Raw genomic sequence first — 15773 nt, 5'->3', positions numbered from 1 at the left:
GTGAAGGCATGCACAGAGTTTCAGATTGGGGAAGAGCAGTGTGGTTTCAGAAGTGGTAGAGGATGTGTGGATCAGGTGTTTGCTTTGAAGAACGTATGTGAGAAATACTTAGAAAAGCAAATGGATTTGTATGTAGCATTTATGGATCTGGAGAAGGCATATGATAGAGTTGATAGAGATGCTCTGTAGAAGGTGTTAAGAATGTACGATGTGGGAGGCAAGTTGTTAGAAGCAGTGAAAAGTTTTTGTCGAGGATGTAAGGCATGTGTATGTGTAGGAAGAGAGGAAAGTGATTGGTTCTCAGTGAATGTAGGTTTGCGGCAGGGGTGTGTGATGTCTCCATGGTTGTTTAATTTGTATGTGGATAGGGTTTTTAGGGAGGGAAATGCAAGAGTTTTGGAAAGAGGGGCAAGTATGCAGTCTGTTGTGCATGAGAGAGCTTGGGAAGTGAGTCAGTTGTTGTTCGCTGATGATACAGCGCTGTTCGCTGATTCATGTGATATATATGTATATATGTATATATATATATATATATACATGAGTGAGGAAAGATTGACCAAGAGGATATATGTGTCGGAGGTGGAGGGAACGAGGAGAAGAGGGAGACCAAATTGGAGGTGGAGAGATGGAGTGAAAAAGATTTTGTGTGATCGGGGCCTGAACATGCAGGAGGGTGAAAGGAGGGCAAGGAATAGAGTGAATTGGAGCGATGTGGTATACCGGGTTGATGTGCTGTCAGTGGATTGAATCAGGGCATGTGAAGCGTCTGGGGTAAACCATGGAAAGCTGTGTAGGTATGTATATTTGCGTGTGTGGACGTATGTATATACATGTGTATGGGGGTGGGTTGGGCCATTTCTTTCGTCTGTTTCCTTGCGCTACCTCGCAAATGAGTTTGAATGGTGAAAAACTGGAGGAAGTGAAGTGTTTTAGATATCTGGGAGTGGATCTGTCAGCGGATGGAACCATGGAAGCGGAAGTGGATCATAGGGTGGGGGAGGGGGCGAAAATTTTGGGAGCCTTGAAAAATGTGTGGAAGTCGAGAACATTATCCCGGAAAGCAAAAATGGGTATGTTTGAAGGAATAGTAGTTCCAAGAATGTTGTATGGTTGCGAGGCGTGGGCTATGGATAGAGTTGTGCGCAGGAGGATGGATGTGCTGGAAATGAGATGTTTGAGGACAATGTGTGGTGTGAGGTGGTTTGATCGAGTAAGTAACGTAAGGGTAAGAGAGATGTGTGGAAATAAAAAGAGCGTGGTTGAGAGAGCAGAAGAGGGTGTTTTGAAATGGTTTGGGCACATGGAGAGAATGAGTGAGGAAAGATTGACCAAGAGGATATATGTGTCGGAGGTGGAGGGAACGAGGAGAAGAGGGAGACCAAATTGGAGGTGGAAAGATGGAGTGAAAAGGATTTTGTGTGATCGGGGCCTGAACATGCAGGAGGGTGAAAGGAGGGCAAGGAATAGAGTGAATTGGAGCGATGTGGTATACAGGGGTTGACGTGCTGTCAGTGGATTGAATCAAGGCATGTGAAGCGTCCGGGGTAAACCATGGAAAGCTGTGTAGGTATGTATATTTCCGTGTGTGGACGTGTGTATGTACATGTGTATGGGGGGGGGTTGGGCCATTTCTTTCGTCTGTTTCCTTGCGCTACCTCGCAAACGCGGGAGACAGCGACAAAGTCTAAAAAAAAAAAAAAAAAAAAAAAAAATATATATATATATATATATATATATATATATATATATATATATATATATATATATATATATATATGTATATATGGGGTATCTAAATGTGTGTGGATGTAACCAAGATGTGAAAAAAGGAGAGATAGGTAGTATGTTTGAGGAAAGGAACCTGGATGTTTTGGCTCTGAGTGAAACGAAGCTCAAGGGTAAAGGGGAAGAGTGGTTTGGGAATGTCTTGGGAGTAAAGTCAGGGGTTAGTGAGAGGACAAGAGCAAGGGAAGGAGTAGCAGTACTCCTGAAACAGTTGTGGGCGTATGTGATAGAATGTAAGAAAGTAAATTCTCGATTAATATGGGTAAAACTGAAAGTTGATGGAGAGAGGTGGGTGATTATTGGTGCATATGCACCTGGGCATGAGAAGAAAGATCATGAGAGGCAAGTGTTTTGGGAGCAGCTGAATGAGTGTGTTAGTGGTTTTGATGCACGAGACCGGGTTATAGTGATGGGTGATTTGAATGCAAAGGTGAGTAATGTGGCAGTTGAGGGAATAATTGGTATACATGGGGTGTTCAGTGTTGTAAATGGAAATGGTGAAGAGCTTGTAGATTTATGTGCTGAAAAAGGACTGGTGATTGGGAATACCTGATTTAAAAAGCGAGATATACATAAGTATACACATGTAAGTAGGAGGTGATGGCGAGAGAGCGTTATTGGATTACGTGTTAATTGACAGGCGTGCGAAAGAGAGACTTTTGGATATTAATGTGCTGAGAGGTGCAACTGGAGGGATGTCTGATCATTATCTTGTGGAGGCGAAGGTGAAGATTTGTAGAGGTTTTCAGAAAAGAAGAGAGAATGTTGGGGTGAAGAGAGTGGTGAGAGTAAGTGATCTTGGAAAGGAGACTTGTGTGAGGAAGTACCAGGAGAGACTGAGTACAGAATGGAAAAAAGTGAAAACAAAGGAGGTAAGGGGAGTGGGTGAGCAATGGGATGCATTTAGGGAAGCAGTGATGGCTTGCGCAAAAGATGCTTGTGGCATGAGAAGAGTGCGAGGTGGGCAGATTAGAAAGGGAAGTGAGTGGTGGGATGAAGAAGTAAGATTATTTGTGAAAGATAAGAGAGAGGCATTTGGACTATTTTTGCAGGGAAAAATGCAAATGAGTGGGAGATGTATAAAAGAAAGATCCGCGAGGTCAAGAGAAAGGTGCAAGAGGTGAAAAAGAGGGGAAATGAGAGTTGGGGTGAGAGAGTATCATGAAATTTTAGAGAGAATAAAAAGATGTTTTGGAAGGAGTTAAAGAAAGTGCGTAAGACAAGGGAGCAAATGGGAACTTCAGTGAAGGGGCAAATGGGGAGATGACAACAAGTAGTGGTGATGTAAGAAGGAGGTGAAGTGGGTATTTTGAAGGTTTGTTGAATTTGTTTGATGATAGAGTGGCAGATATAGGGTGTTTTGGTCGAGGTGGTGTGCAAAGTGAGAGGCTTAGGGAAAATGATTTGGTAAACAGAGAAGAGATAGTAAAAGCTTTGCGGAAGATTATAGCCGGCAAGGCAGCGGGTTTGGATGGTATTGCAGTGGAATTTATAAAAAAGGGGGTGACTGTATTGTTGACTGGTTGGTAAGGTTATTTAATGTATGTATAATTTATGGTGAGGTGCCTGAGGATTGGCGGAATGCTTGCATAGTGCCATTGTACAAAGGCAAAGGGGACAAAGGTGAATGCTCAAATTACAGAGGTATAAGTTTGTTGAGTATTCCTGGTAAATTATATGGGAGGGTATTGATTGAGAGGGTGAAGGCATGTAAAGAGCATCAGAAAAGGGAAGGGCAGTGTGGTTTCAGAAGTGGTAGAGGATGTGTGGATCAGGTGTTTGCTTTGAAGAATGTATGTGAGAAATACTTAGAAAAGCAAATGGATTTGTATGTAGCATTTATGGATCTGGAGAAGGCATATGATAGAGTAGATAGAGATGCTCTGTGGAAGGTATTAAGAATATATGATGTGGGAGGCAAGTTGTAAGAAGCAGTGAAAAGTTTCTATTGAGGATGTAAGGCATGTGTACGTGTAGGAAGAGAGGAAAGTGATTGGTTCTCAGTGAATGTAGGTTTGTGGCAGGGGTGTGTGATATCTCCATGGTTGTTTAATTTGTTTATGGATGGGGTTGTTAGGGAGGTGAATGCAAGAGTTTTGGAAAGAGGGGCAAGTATGCAGTCTGTTGTGGATGAGAGAGCTTGGGAAGTGAGTCAATTGTTGTTCGCTGATGATATAGCGCTGGTGACTGACACATGTGAGAAACTGCAGAAGCTGGTGACTGAGTTTGGTAAAGTGTGTGAAAGAAGAATGTTGAGAGTAAATATGAGTAAGAGCAAGGTTATTACGTACAGTTGGGTTGAGGTTTAAGTCAATTGGGAGGTAAGTTTGAATGGAGAAAAACTGGAGGAAGTGAAGTGTTTTAGATATCTGGGAGTGGATTTGGCAGCAGATGGAACCCTGGAAGCGGAAATGAATCATAGGGTGGGGAAGGGGACGAAAATTCTGGGAGCCTTGAAGAATGTGTGGAAGCCGAGAACATTATATCAGAAAGCAAAATGGGTATGTTTGAAGGAATAGTGGTTCCAACAATGTTGTATGGTTGCGAGGTGTGGGCTATGGATAGAGTTGTGCGCAGGAGGGTGGATATGCTGGAAATGAGATGTTTGAGGACAATATGTGGTGTGAGGTTGTTTGATCAAGTGAGTAATAATAGGGTAAGAGAGATGTGTAGTAATAAGATGAGTGTGGTTGAGAGAGCAGAAGAGGGTGTTTTGAAATGGTTTGGTCACACAGAGAGAATGAGTGAGGAAAGATTGACCAAGAGGATATATGTGTCAGAGGTGGAGGGAACGAGGAGAAGTGGGAGACCAAATTGGAGGTGGAAAGATGGAGTTAAAAAGAGTTTGAGTGATCAGGGTCTGAACATGCAGGAGGGTAAAATGCATGCAAGGGATACAGTGAATTGGAACGATGTGGTATACCGGGGTCGATGTGCTGTCAATGGATTGAACCAGGGCATGTGAAGCGTCTCGGGTAAAGCATGGAAAGTTCTGTGGGGCCTAGATGTCGAAAGGGAGCTGTGGTTTCGGTGCATTTTTACGTGACTGCTGGAGACTGTGTGTGAACAAATGGGGCCTTTGTTGTCTTTTCCTAGTGCTACTTCGCACACATGAGGGGGGAGGGGGTTGTTATTTCATGTGTGGCGAGGTGGCAATGGGAATGAATAAAGGCAGACAGGTTGAATTATGTACATGTGTATATATATGTATATGTCTCTGCGTGTATATATATATATATGTATACGTTGAGATTTATAGGTATGTATATTTACGTGTGTGGACGTGTATGTATATACATGTGTATGTGAGTGGGTTGGGCCATTCTTTCGTCTGTTTCCTAGCGCTACCTCGCTAACGCAGGAGACAGCGACAAAGCAAGATAAATAAATAATACATATATATATATATATATATATATATATATATATATATATATATATAGAAAAACAAATGGATTTGTATGTAGCATTTATGGATCTGGAGAAGGCATATAATAGAGTTGATAGAGATGCTCTGTGGAAGGTATTAAGAATATGTGGTGTGGGAGGCAAGTTGTTAGAAGCAGTCAAAAGTTTTTATCGAGGATGTAAGGCATGTTTACGTGTAGGAAGAGAGGAAAGTGATTGGTTCTCAGTGAATGTAGGTTTGCGGCAGGGGTGTGTGATGTCCCCATGGTTGTTTAATTTGTTTATGGAAGTGGTTGTTAGGGAGGTGAATGCAAGAGTTTTGGAAAGAGGGGCAAGTATGCAGTCTGTTGTGGATGAGAGAGCTTGGGAAGTGAGTCAGTTGTTGTTCGCTGATGATACAGCGCTGGTGGCTGATTCATGTAAGAAGCTGGTGACTGAGTTTGGTAAAGTGTGTGAAAGAAGAAAGTTAAGAGTAAATGTGAATAAGAGTAAGGTTATTAGGTACAGTAGGGTTGAGGGTCAAGTCAATTGGGAGGTAAGTTTGAATGGAGAAAAGCTGGAGGAAGTAAAGTGTTTTAGATATCTGGGAGTGGATCTGGCAGTGGATAGAACCATGGAAGCGGAAGTGAATCATAGGGTGGGGGAGGGGGTGAAAATCCTGGGAGCCTTGAAGAATGTGTGGAAGTCGAGAACATTATCTTTGAAAGCAAAAATGGGTATGTTTGAAGGAATAGTGGTTCCAACAATGTTGTGTGGTTGCGAGGTGTGGGCTATGGATAGAGTAGTGCGCAGGAGGGTGGATGTGCTGGAAATGAGATGTTTGAGGACAATATGTGGTGTGAGGTGGTTTGATCAAGTAAGTAATGTAAGGGTAAGAGAGATGTGTGGAAATAAGAAGAGTGTGGTTGAGAGAGCAGAAGAGGGTGTTTTGAAATGGTTTGGGCACATGGAGAGAATGAGTGAGGAAAGATTGACCAAGAGGATATATGTGTCGGAGGTGGAGGGAACGAGGAGAAGTGGGAGACCAAATTGGAGGTGGAAAGATGGAGTGAAAAAGATTTTGAGTGATCGGGGCCTGAACATTCAGGAAGGTGAAAGGCGTGCAAGGAATAGAGTGAATTGGATTGATGTGGTATACCGGGTCGACGTGCTGTTAATGGATTGAATCGGCATGTGAAGCGTCTGGGGTAAACCATGGAAGTTGTGTGGGTCCTGGATGTGGAAAGGGAGATGTGGTTTCGGGCATTATTTCATGACAGCTAGAGAGTGAGTGTGAACGAATGTGGCCTGTGTTGTGTTTTCTTAGCGCTACCTCGCAGACATGAGGGGGGAGGGGGATGTTATTCCATGTGTGGCGAGGTGGCAATGGGAATGAATAAAGGCAGACAGTGTGAATTGTGTGCATGTGTATATATGTATGTGTCTGTGTGTGTATATGTATGTGTACATTGAGGTGTATGGGTATGTATATTTGCGTGTGGGGATTTATATGTATATGCATGTGTATGGGGGTGGGTTGGGCCATTTCTTTCATCTGTTTCCTTGCGCTACCTCGCAAACGCGGGAGACAGCGATAAAGCAAAATAATAATAAAGAATATATATATATATATATATATATATATATATATATATATATATATATATATATATATATATATATATATATATATATATATATATATATATATATATCCCTGGGGATAGGGGAGAAGAATACTTCCCACGCATTCCTCACGTGTTGTAGAAGGCGACTAAAGGGGACGGGAAGGGGGCGCTAGAAACCCTCCCCTCCTTGTATTTTAACATTCTAAAAGGGGAAATAGAATAAGGAGTCTCGCGGGAAGTGCTCATCCTTTTGGAAGGCTCAGATTGGGGTGTCTAAATGTGTGTGGACGTAACCAAGGTGAGAAAAAAGGAGAGATAGGTAGTATGTTTGAGGAAAGGTACCTGGATGTTTTGGCTCTGAGTGAAACGAAGCTCAAGGGTAAAGGGAAAGAGTTGTTTGGGAATGTCTTGGGAATAAATTAAGGGTTAGTGAGAGGACAAGGGCAAGGGAAGGAGTAGCACTACTCCTGAAACAGGTGTGGTGGGAGTATGTGGTAGAGTGTAAGAAAGTAAATTCTAGATTGATATGGGTAAAACTGAAAGTTGATGGAGAGAGATGGGTGATTATTGGTGCATAAGCACCTGGGCATGAGAAGAAAGATCATGAGAGGGAAGTGTTTTGGGAGCAGCTGAATGAGTGTGTTAGTGGTTTTGATGCACGAGATCAGATTATAGTGATGGCTGATTTGAATGCAAAGATGAGTAATGTGGCAGTTGATGGAATAATTGGTATACATGGGGTGTTCAGTGTGAAGAGCTTGTAGATTTATGTACTGAAAAAGGACTGGTGATTGGGAATACCTGGTTTAAAAAGAGATATATACTTAAAAAGAGAGATATACATAAGTATACGTATGTTAGTAGGAGAGATGGCCATAGAGCGTTATTGGATTACGTTGATTGATAGGCGTGCGAAAGAGACACCTTTGGATGTTAATGTGCTGAGAGGTGCAACTGTAGGGATGTCTGATCTTTATCTTGTGGAGGTGAAGGTGAAGATTTGTAGAGGTTTTCAGAAAAGAAGAGAGAATTTTGGGGTGAAGAGAGTGGTGAGGGTAAGTGAGCTTGGGAAGGAGACTTGTGTGAGGAAGTACCAGGAGAAACTGAGTACAGAATGGAAGGTGAGAACAAAGGATGTAAGGGGAGTGGGGGAGGAATGGGATGTATTTAGGGAAGCAGTGATGGCTTGCACAAAAGATGCTTGTGGCATGGGAGATGGGCAGACTAGAATGGGTAGTGAGTGGTGGGATGAAAAAGTAAGATTATTAGTGAAAGAGAAGAGAGAGGCATTTGGATGATCTTTGCAGGGAAATAATGCAAATGGGTGGGAGATGTGTAAAAGAAAGAGGCAGGAGGTCAAGAGAAAAGTGCAAGAGGTGAAAAAGAGGGCAAATGAGAGTTGGGGTGAGAGAGTATCATTAGATTTTAGGGAGAATAAAACAATGTCATGGAAGGAGGTAAATAAAGTGCGTAAGACAAGGGAACAAATGTGAACATCAGTGAAGGGGGTTAATGATGTGGTGATAACAAGTGGTGGTGATGTGAGAAGGAGATGGAGTGAGTCTTTTGAAGGTTTGTTGAATGTGTTTGGTGATAGAGTGGCAGATATAGGGTGTTTTGGTTGAGGTGGTGTGCAAAGTGAGAGGATTAGGGAGAATGATATAGTAAACAGAGAAGAGGTAGTAAAAGCTTCGCGGAAGATGAAAGCCAGTAAGGCAGCGGGTTTGGATGGTATTGCATGGAATTTATTAAAAATGAGGGTGACTGTATTGTTGACTGGTTGGTAAGGTTATTTGATATACGTATGACTCATGGTGAGGTGCCTGAGGATTGGTGGAATGTTTTTGTAGTGCCATTGTACAAAGGCAAAGGGGATAAAAGTGAGTGCTCAAATTACAGAGTTATAAGTTTGTTGAATATTCCTGGGAAATTTTATGGGTCGGTATTGATTGAGAGGGTGAAGTCATGTACAGAGCATCAGATTGAGGAAGAGCAGTGTGGTTTCAGTAGTGGTAGAGGATGTTTGGATCAGGTGTTTGCTTTGAAGAATATATATGAGAAATACTTAGAAAAGCAAATGGATTTGTACGTAGCATTTATTGATCTGGAGAAGGCATATGATAGAGTTGATAGAAATGCTCTGTGGAAGGTATTAAGAATATATGGTGTGGGTCACAAGTTGTTAGAAGCAGTGAAAAGTTTTTATGAAGGACATAAGGCATGTGTACGTGTAGGAAGAGAGGAAAGTGATTTGTTTTTCAGTGAATGTTGGTTTGCGTCAGGGGTGCATGATTCCTCCATGGTTGTTTAATTTGTTTGTGGATGGGGTTATTAGGGAGGTGAATGCAAGAGTTTTGGAGAGAGGGGCAAGTATGCAGTCTGTTGTGGATGAGAGGGCTTGGGAAGTGAGTCAGTTGTTGTTTGCTGATGATACAGCACTGGTGGCTGATTTGTGTGAGAAACTGCAGAAGCTGGTAACTGAGTTTTGTAAAGTGTGTGAAAGAAGAAAGCTGAGAGTAAATGTGAACAAGAGTAAGGTTATTGGGTACAGTAGTGTTGAGGGACAAGTGAATTGGGAGGTGAGTTTGAATGGAGAAAACCTGGAGGAAGTGAAGTGTTTTAGATATCTGGGAGTGGATTTGGCAGCGGATGGAACCCTGGAAGCGGAAGTGAATCATAGGTTGGGGGAGGGGGCGAAAATTCTGGGAGCGCTGAAGAATGTTTGGAAGTCGAGAACGTTATCTTGGAAAGCAAAAATGGGTATGTTTGAAGGAATAGTGGTTCCAACAATGTTATATGGTTGCGAGGCGTGGGCTATAGATAGAGTTGTGCGGAGGAGGGTGAATGTGCTTGAAATGAGATGTTTGAGGATAATATGTGGTGTGAGGTGGTTTGATTAAGTAATGAAAGGGTAAGAGAGATGTGAGGTAATAAATAGAGTATGGTTGAGAGAGCAGAAGAGGGGGTTTTTTGAAATGGTTTGGTATCATGGAGAGAATGAGTGAGGAAAGATTGACAAATAGGATATATGTGTCAGAGGTGGAGGGAACGAGAAGTGGGAGACCAAATTGAAGGTGGAAAGATGAAGTGATAGAGATTTTGGGTGATTGAGGTCTGAATATGCAGGAGGATGAAAGGCGCGCAAGGAATAGAGTGAATTAGAACGATATCATACATCTGGGTCGACGTGCTTTCAGTGGATTGAACCAGGGCATGTGAAGTATCTGGGGTAAACCATGGAAAGTTTTGTTGGGCCTGGATGTGGAAAGGGAGCTGTGGTTTCGGTGCATTATACATGACAGCTAGAGACTGAGTGTGAATGAATGTGGCCTTTGTAGTCTTTTCCTAGCGCTACCTCGGGCACATGCGGGGGGAGGGGGTTTTCATTTCATTTGTGGTGGGGTGGCGATGGGAATGAACAAGGGTAGGTAGTATGAATTATGTACATGTGTATATATGTATATGTCTGTGTGTGTATATATATGTATACGTTGAGATGTATACGGATGTATATGTGCGTGTGTGGATGTGTGTGTACATACATATGCATGTGGGTGGGTTGGGCCATTCTTTCGTGTTTCCTTGCGCTACCTCACTAATGTGGGAGACAGCGACCAAATGTAATATATACAAATGAATAAATAATCGTCCATGTACGCACATATACATAACATATACAAATACATACACGTGCTTATTCATACTTGCTTACTTTCTTCCAATCCTGTTGCTACCCCGACACAGAAGAAATAGCATCGCTCCCCCCAGTTCAGTGAGGTAGCGCCAGGAAAACAGGTAGAAAAGGCCACATTCTTTCACTCTGTCTCTGGCTGTCATGTGTGTTGCACCAAAACCACAGCTCCATATCCACATCAAGGCCCACATCCCTTTCCATGGTTTACCCCAGACGCTTTAAATGCCCTGGTTCATTCCATTGACAACACATCGACCCCAGTATACCACATCGTTCTAATTCACTCTGTTCCTTGCTTGCCTCTCACACTTCTCTATTTTCTGGTTCTGTATGTTTCATGCCCTAATTGCTCAAAATCTTTTTCACTCCATCCTTCCACCTCCAATTTGGTCTCCTGCTTCTCCTTGTTCCCTCCACCTCAGACACTTATATCCTCTTTGTCAATCTATCCTCACTCATTCTCTCCTTATGTCCAAACCTTTTTAAAACACCCTCTTCTGTCCGAACCACACATCTTTTTCAACCTTTCGTTACTTACTTGATCATACCACTTCGCACTACATATTATCCTGAAACATTTAATTCCCAACATATCCACCCTCTTCTGTACAACCCTTTATATAGCCCATGCCTCGCAACCATATAACATTGTTGGAATTACAATTCCTTCAAACATACTTATTTTTGCTCCAGGATTACGTTCTCTCTTTTCTCACATTCTTCATCTATAAACCTATGAATGGGCAAATCATGTTGCCTTGCTGTAACAACCAAATTAATCTTAGGGTACCTTTCATTCTAATGTTTAAGATCTTTATAACAGATGCGCAAGAAGAAACAGGAGGTCCAGTTTAAGGATAGTCAGATATACGGTGGAAGTTCAATTCTCAGCTTGTTTTTGGGGTAAATGAAGTTGAGATAAGTAAGTTTTGGCTCAGGGGGTTGTGTTTCAGGAAGGTAGTTCCCTTCTCCCTTCCTCCCTACTCCGTAACTTGCGTGTTTACATGGCAACCCAAGACAGTGGCTTTTTATCAAATTGGTGCCTTAAAATAACTTCTAGGCCAACAAATTGGGGACTATCCTAAGAATGCTAGTAAGTAAATCCTTACACATAAAATTGAATAGTTAGGGGTAGAGAATTACATCATAACCTTACCCATTTTAAAAAGGGATTAAAGTCAGCCATCTTTGAAAATCAATATGATGTTGGCATATAATATTTTTTTTACTTTATCTCAGGTACACATTATTTACTATTTTCTTTTGATTGAAACTGCAGCTGTTTTCATTTGATATATCCATAAATTATACAACACAGATGTTCCTCGGAGACACCTTGATACTTGGGTCAGTGGAGTTGCCGGTTACGGGGCAACTTATCTTGGGAGATGGTGCCAACATGGTCTTCAATCACATCACCGAGGACAGCTGTCAGGGTAGGCCATACTTAAATATTGTTGATGTTATGATTACTCTGATAGCTTTACCTTTCCAGATAAGTATTGTTCTGCTAGCCTTGAGAGATTCTCTGAGATTCCCAGAGTCAAAATTGTCCCAGTTCCCTGCATTATGGTGAGGGAATTTGTTAACCAGCTATTCAGTGCTAACAGCCTACTGGCTCGGCTCTGATGTGCTCAGTAAGCATCCATCTCAATCTCTTAGTGATCTCTGGGGAATTACGAGAGACAAACATCAGCCATCTTAATTTCCAGAAAGTCTCTATCCCTCCTAGTATACGGATGACAATGCTAGTTGACCTTTTCAGTGATGGCTGGCCCATCCTAGTAAGACTTAGGTTCATGCATCAATATTCCACCACAATATCTTTAGCGTGGCAGCCATCAGCACTGAATTGGAAAAGGTGTATGATGGGTTCCTCTCCATGATAAAATCGAAGCACTTGATCAGTTCATAGCCTCAAGCACCGTTGGAGGAGTATGTTTTTTGTCGGACTACAACAAATTTTATATTCATTATATAGTCCATGCTTGATTTTATCTGAAGCAAAGACTTTCGGTTAAATTTTTTTTCTTCTTTTTTTTTTTTTTTTGACAACCTTTTAGAGTCATACACTGGACTCAGGAGAGGCACTGCGGGTAGACATCCTGAGTTGAGACAACCTGAGTTGGGGCCTGTCCACCTGTGATAGACTGAAGATGATGGACATTCAGCCTATAAGAATGTATTTTGTACAACGTATATGTGCCACCCCATCATCCAACACATTCAACTATCCTTCAAAGCACTCACTTCATCTCTTCACCTCATTACTATTTGTTACCTGTTCACCATTTGCCCCGTTCAATTCCTGTTTTTTCTTGTGTTTTTATCATAGTATTACACACTATAAAACAAGCAGCTACACCAGACCAATGTTTTTCAGTCAGTCTTTAATTAGAAAATGTATTTGCAAAATGTGAGGCATCATAAGTCCTCTAAAGCATTAACTCATTGTTTGTGTGTGTGTATATTCGCCATTTCCCGTATTAGCGAGGTAACTTTAAGAACAAATGACTGACCTTAAGAAGGAAGATCCTCACTTGGCCCCCTTTTTTGTTCCTTCTTGGGGAAAAATCAAAACTAGATAGTAGGATTGCCAGTTCCCCACTCCCACCCCTTTTAATCGTCTTTTGCGACAAATAGGGAACACGTGGGAAGTATTCCTTTTCACCTATCCTGAGACTATGGGAAACCACCAGTGGAGACCCAATTGCTCACCACCATGAGAGAAAGGGTATTTGATTACATAGTATTCAAATAGTGGTTTCCATTCTTAGAGGCTGATCATAACCCAGCAATAGTGCTCTTGCCTCCTATGCAAGGGACCTGGGTTCAAACCTGACTGTAGGAGGATAATAGTATATTTATTTATTTATTTTATTATACTTTGACGCTGTCTCCCACAATAGCGAGGCAGCGCAAGGAAACAAACAAGGATGGCCCAACCCACCCACATACACATGTATATACATAAATGCCCACACATGCACACATATATATATATATATATATATATTTTATTTATTTCATTTTGCTTTGTCGCTCTCTCCCGCGTTAGCGAGGTAGCGCAAAGAGACAGACGAAAGAATGGCCCAACCCACCCACATACACATATATATATACATACACGTCCACACACGCAAATATACATACCTATACATCTCAACGTATACATGTACACACACAAACATATACATATATACATGTACATAATTCTTACTGTCTCCCTCTATTCATTCCCATCGCCACCCCGCCACAAATGGAATGACAACTCCCTCTCCCCTCATATGTGCGAGGTAGCGCTAGGAAAGGACAACAAAGGCCACATTCGTTCACACTCAATCTCTAGCTGTCATGTAATAATGCACTGAAACCACAGCTCCCTTTCCACATCCAGGCCCCACAGAACTTTCCATGGTTTACCCCAGACGCTTCACATGCCCTGGTTCAATCCATGGACAGCACATCGACCCCGGTATACCACATCATTCCAACTCTCTTTATTCCTTCCATGCCTTTCACCCTCCTGCATGTTCAGGCCCCGATCACTCAAAATCTTTTTCACTCCATCTTTCCACCTCCAATTTGGTCTCCCACTTCTCCTTGTTCCCTCCACCTCTGACACATATATCCTCTTGGTCAATCTTTCCTCACTCATTCTCTCCATGTGACCAAACCATTTCAAAACACCTTCTTCTGCTCTCTCACCCACGCTCTTTTTATTACACACGTATCTCTTACCTTATTATTACTTACTCGATCAAACCACCTCACACCACATATTGTCCTCAAACATCTCATTTCCAGCACATCCACCCTCCTGCGCACAATCTTATCCATAGCCCACACCTCGCAACAATATAACATTGTTGGAACCACTATTCCTTCAAACATACCCATTTTTGCTTTCCAAGATAATGTTCTCGACTTCCACAAATTTTTCAGTGCTCCAAGAACTTTCATCCCCTCCCCCACCCTATGATTCACTTCCGCTTCCATGGTTCCATCTGCTGCCAAATCGACCCGAGATATCTAAAACACTTCACTTCCTCCAGTTTTTCTCCATTCAAACTTACCTCCCAATTGACTTGTCCCTCAACCTTACTGTACCTAATAACCTTGCTCTTATTCACATTTACTCTCAGCTTTCTTCTTTCACATACTTTACCAAACTCAGTCACCAGCTTTTGCAGTTTCTCTCACGAATCAGCCACCAGCGCTGTATCATCAGCGAACAACAACCGACTCACTTCCGAAGCTCTCTCATCCACAACAGATTGCATACTTGCCCCTCTTTCCTAAACTCTTGAATTCATCTCCCTAACAACCCCATCCATAAACAAATTAAACAACCATGGAGACATCAGTCCCCCTTGCCGCAAACCTACATTCACTGAGAACCAATCACTTTCCTCTATTCCTACACGCACACATGCCTTACATCCTCAATAAAAACTTTTCACTGCTTCTAACAACTTGCCTTTCACACCATAAATTCTTAATACCTTCCACAGAGCATCTCTATCAACTCTATCATATGCCTTCTCCAGATCCATAAATGCTACATACATATCCATTTGCTTTTTTAAGTATTTCTCACATACATTCTTCAAAGCAAACACCTGATCCACACATCCTCTACCACTTCTGAAACCACACTGCTCTTCCCCAATCTGATGCCACGTACATGCCTTCACCCTCTCAATCAATACCCTCCCATATAATTTCCCAGGAATACTCAACAAACTTATACCTCTGTAATTTGAGCACTCACTCTTATCCCCTTTGCCTTTGTACAATGGCACTATGCAAGCACCTCACCATGAGTCATACATACATTAAGTAACCTTACCAACCAGTCAACAATACAGTCACCCCCTTTTTTTAATAAATTGCACTGCAATACCATCCAAACCCGCTGCCTTACCAGCTTTCATCGTCCGCAAAGCTTTTACTACCTCTTCTCTGTTTACCAAATCATTTTCCCTAACCCTCTCACTTTTCACACCACTTTGACCAATACACCCTATATCTGCCACTCTATCATCAAACACATTCAACAAACCTTCAAAATACTCACTCCATCTCCTTCTCACTTCACCACTACTTGTTATCACCTCCCCATTAGCCCCCTTCACTGGAGTTCCCATTTGTTCCCTTGTCTTACACGCTTTATATACCTCCTTCCAAAACATCTTTTTATTCTCCCTAAAATTTGATGGTACTCTCTCACCCCAACTCTCATTTGCCCTGTTTTTCACCTCTTGCACCTTTCTCTT

At 42.0% G+C, this 15773-nt stretch overlaps 1 protein-coding gene across 5 annotated transcripts in view; it reads left to right on the top strand.

Moving 5' to 3' along the window:
* Positions 1-15773, top strand: part of LOC139762069 (uncharacterized) — a 455708-nt gene that overhangs the window by 99429 nt on the left and 340506 nt on the right. For all 5 annotated transcript variants that reach the window (XR_011715680.1, XM_071686826.1, XM_071686827.1 and 2 more), the window contains one exon: positions 11813-11930. Coding sequence is in view for 4 of the 5 variants with exons in the window: in XM_071686826.1 (XP_071542927.1) it covers positions 11813-11930 (118 nt within the window). In the remaining variant the exon portion in view is untranslated. The remainder of the gene's footprint in view (positions 1-11812; positions 11931-15773) is intronic.

Source organism: Panulirus ornatus, chromosome 3 (assembly GCF_036320965.1).
Source record: "Panulirus ornatus isolate Po-2019 chromosome 3, ASM3632096v1, whole genome shotgun sequence".
NCBI lineage: Eukaryota > Metazoa > Arthropoda > Malacostraca > Decapoda > Palinuridae > Panulirus > Panulirus ornatus.
The sequence above is the reverse complement of the archived record's forward strand: the minus strand, read 5'-3'. Positions and strand labels throughout refer to the sequence as shown.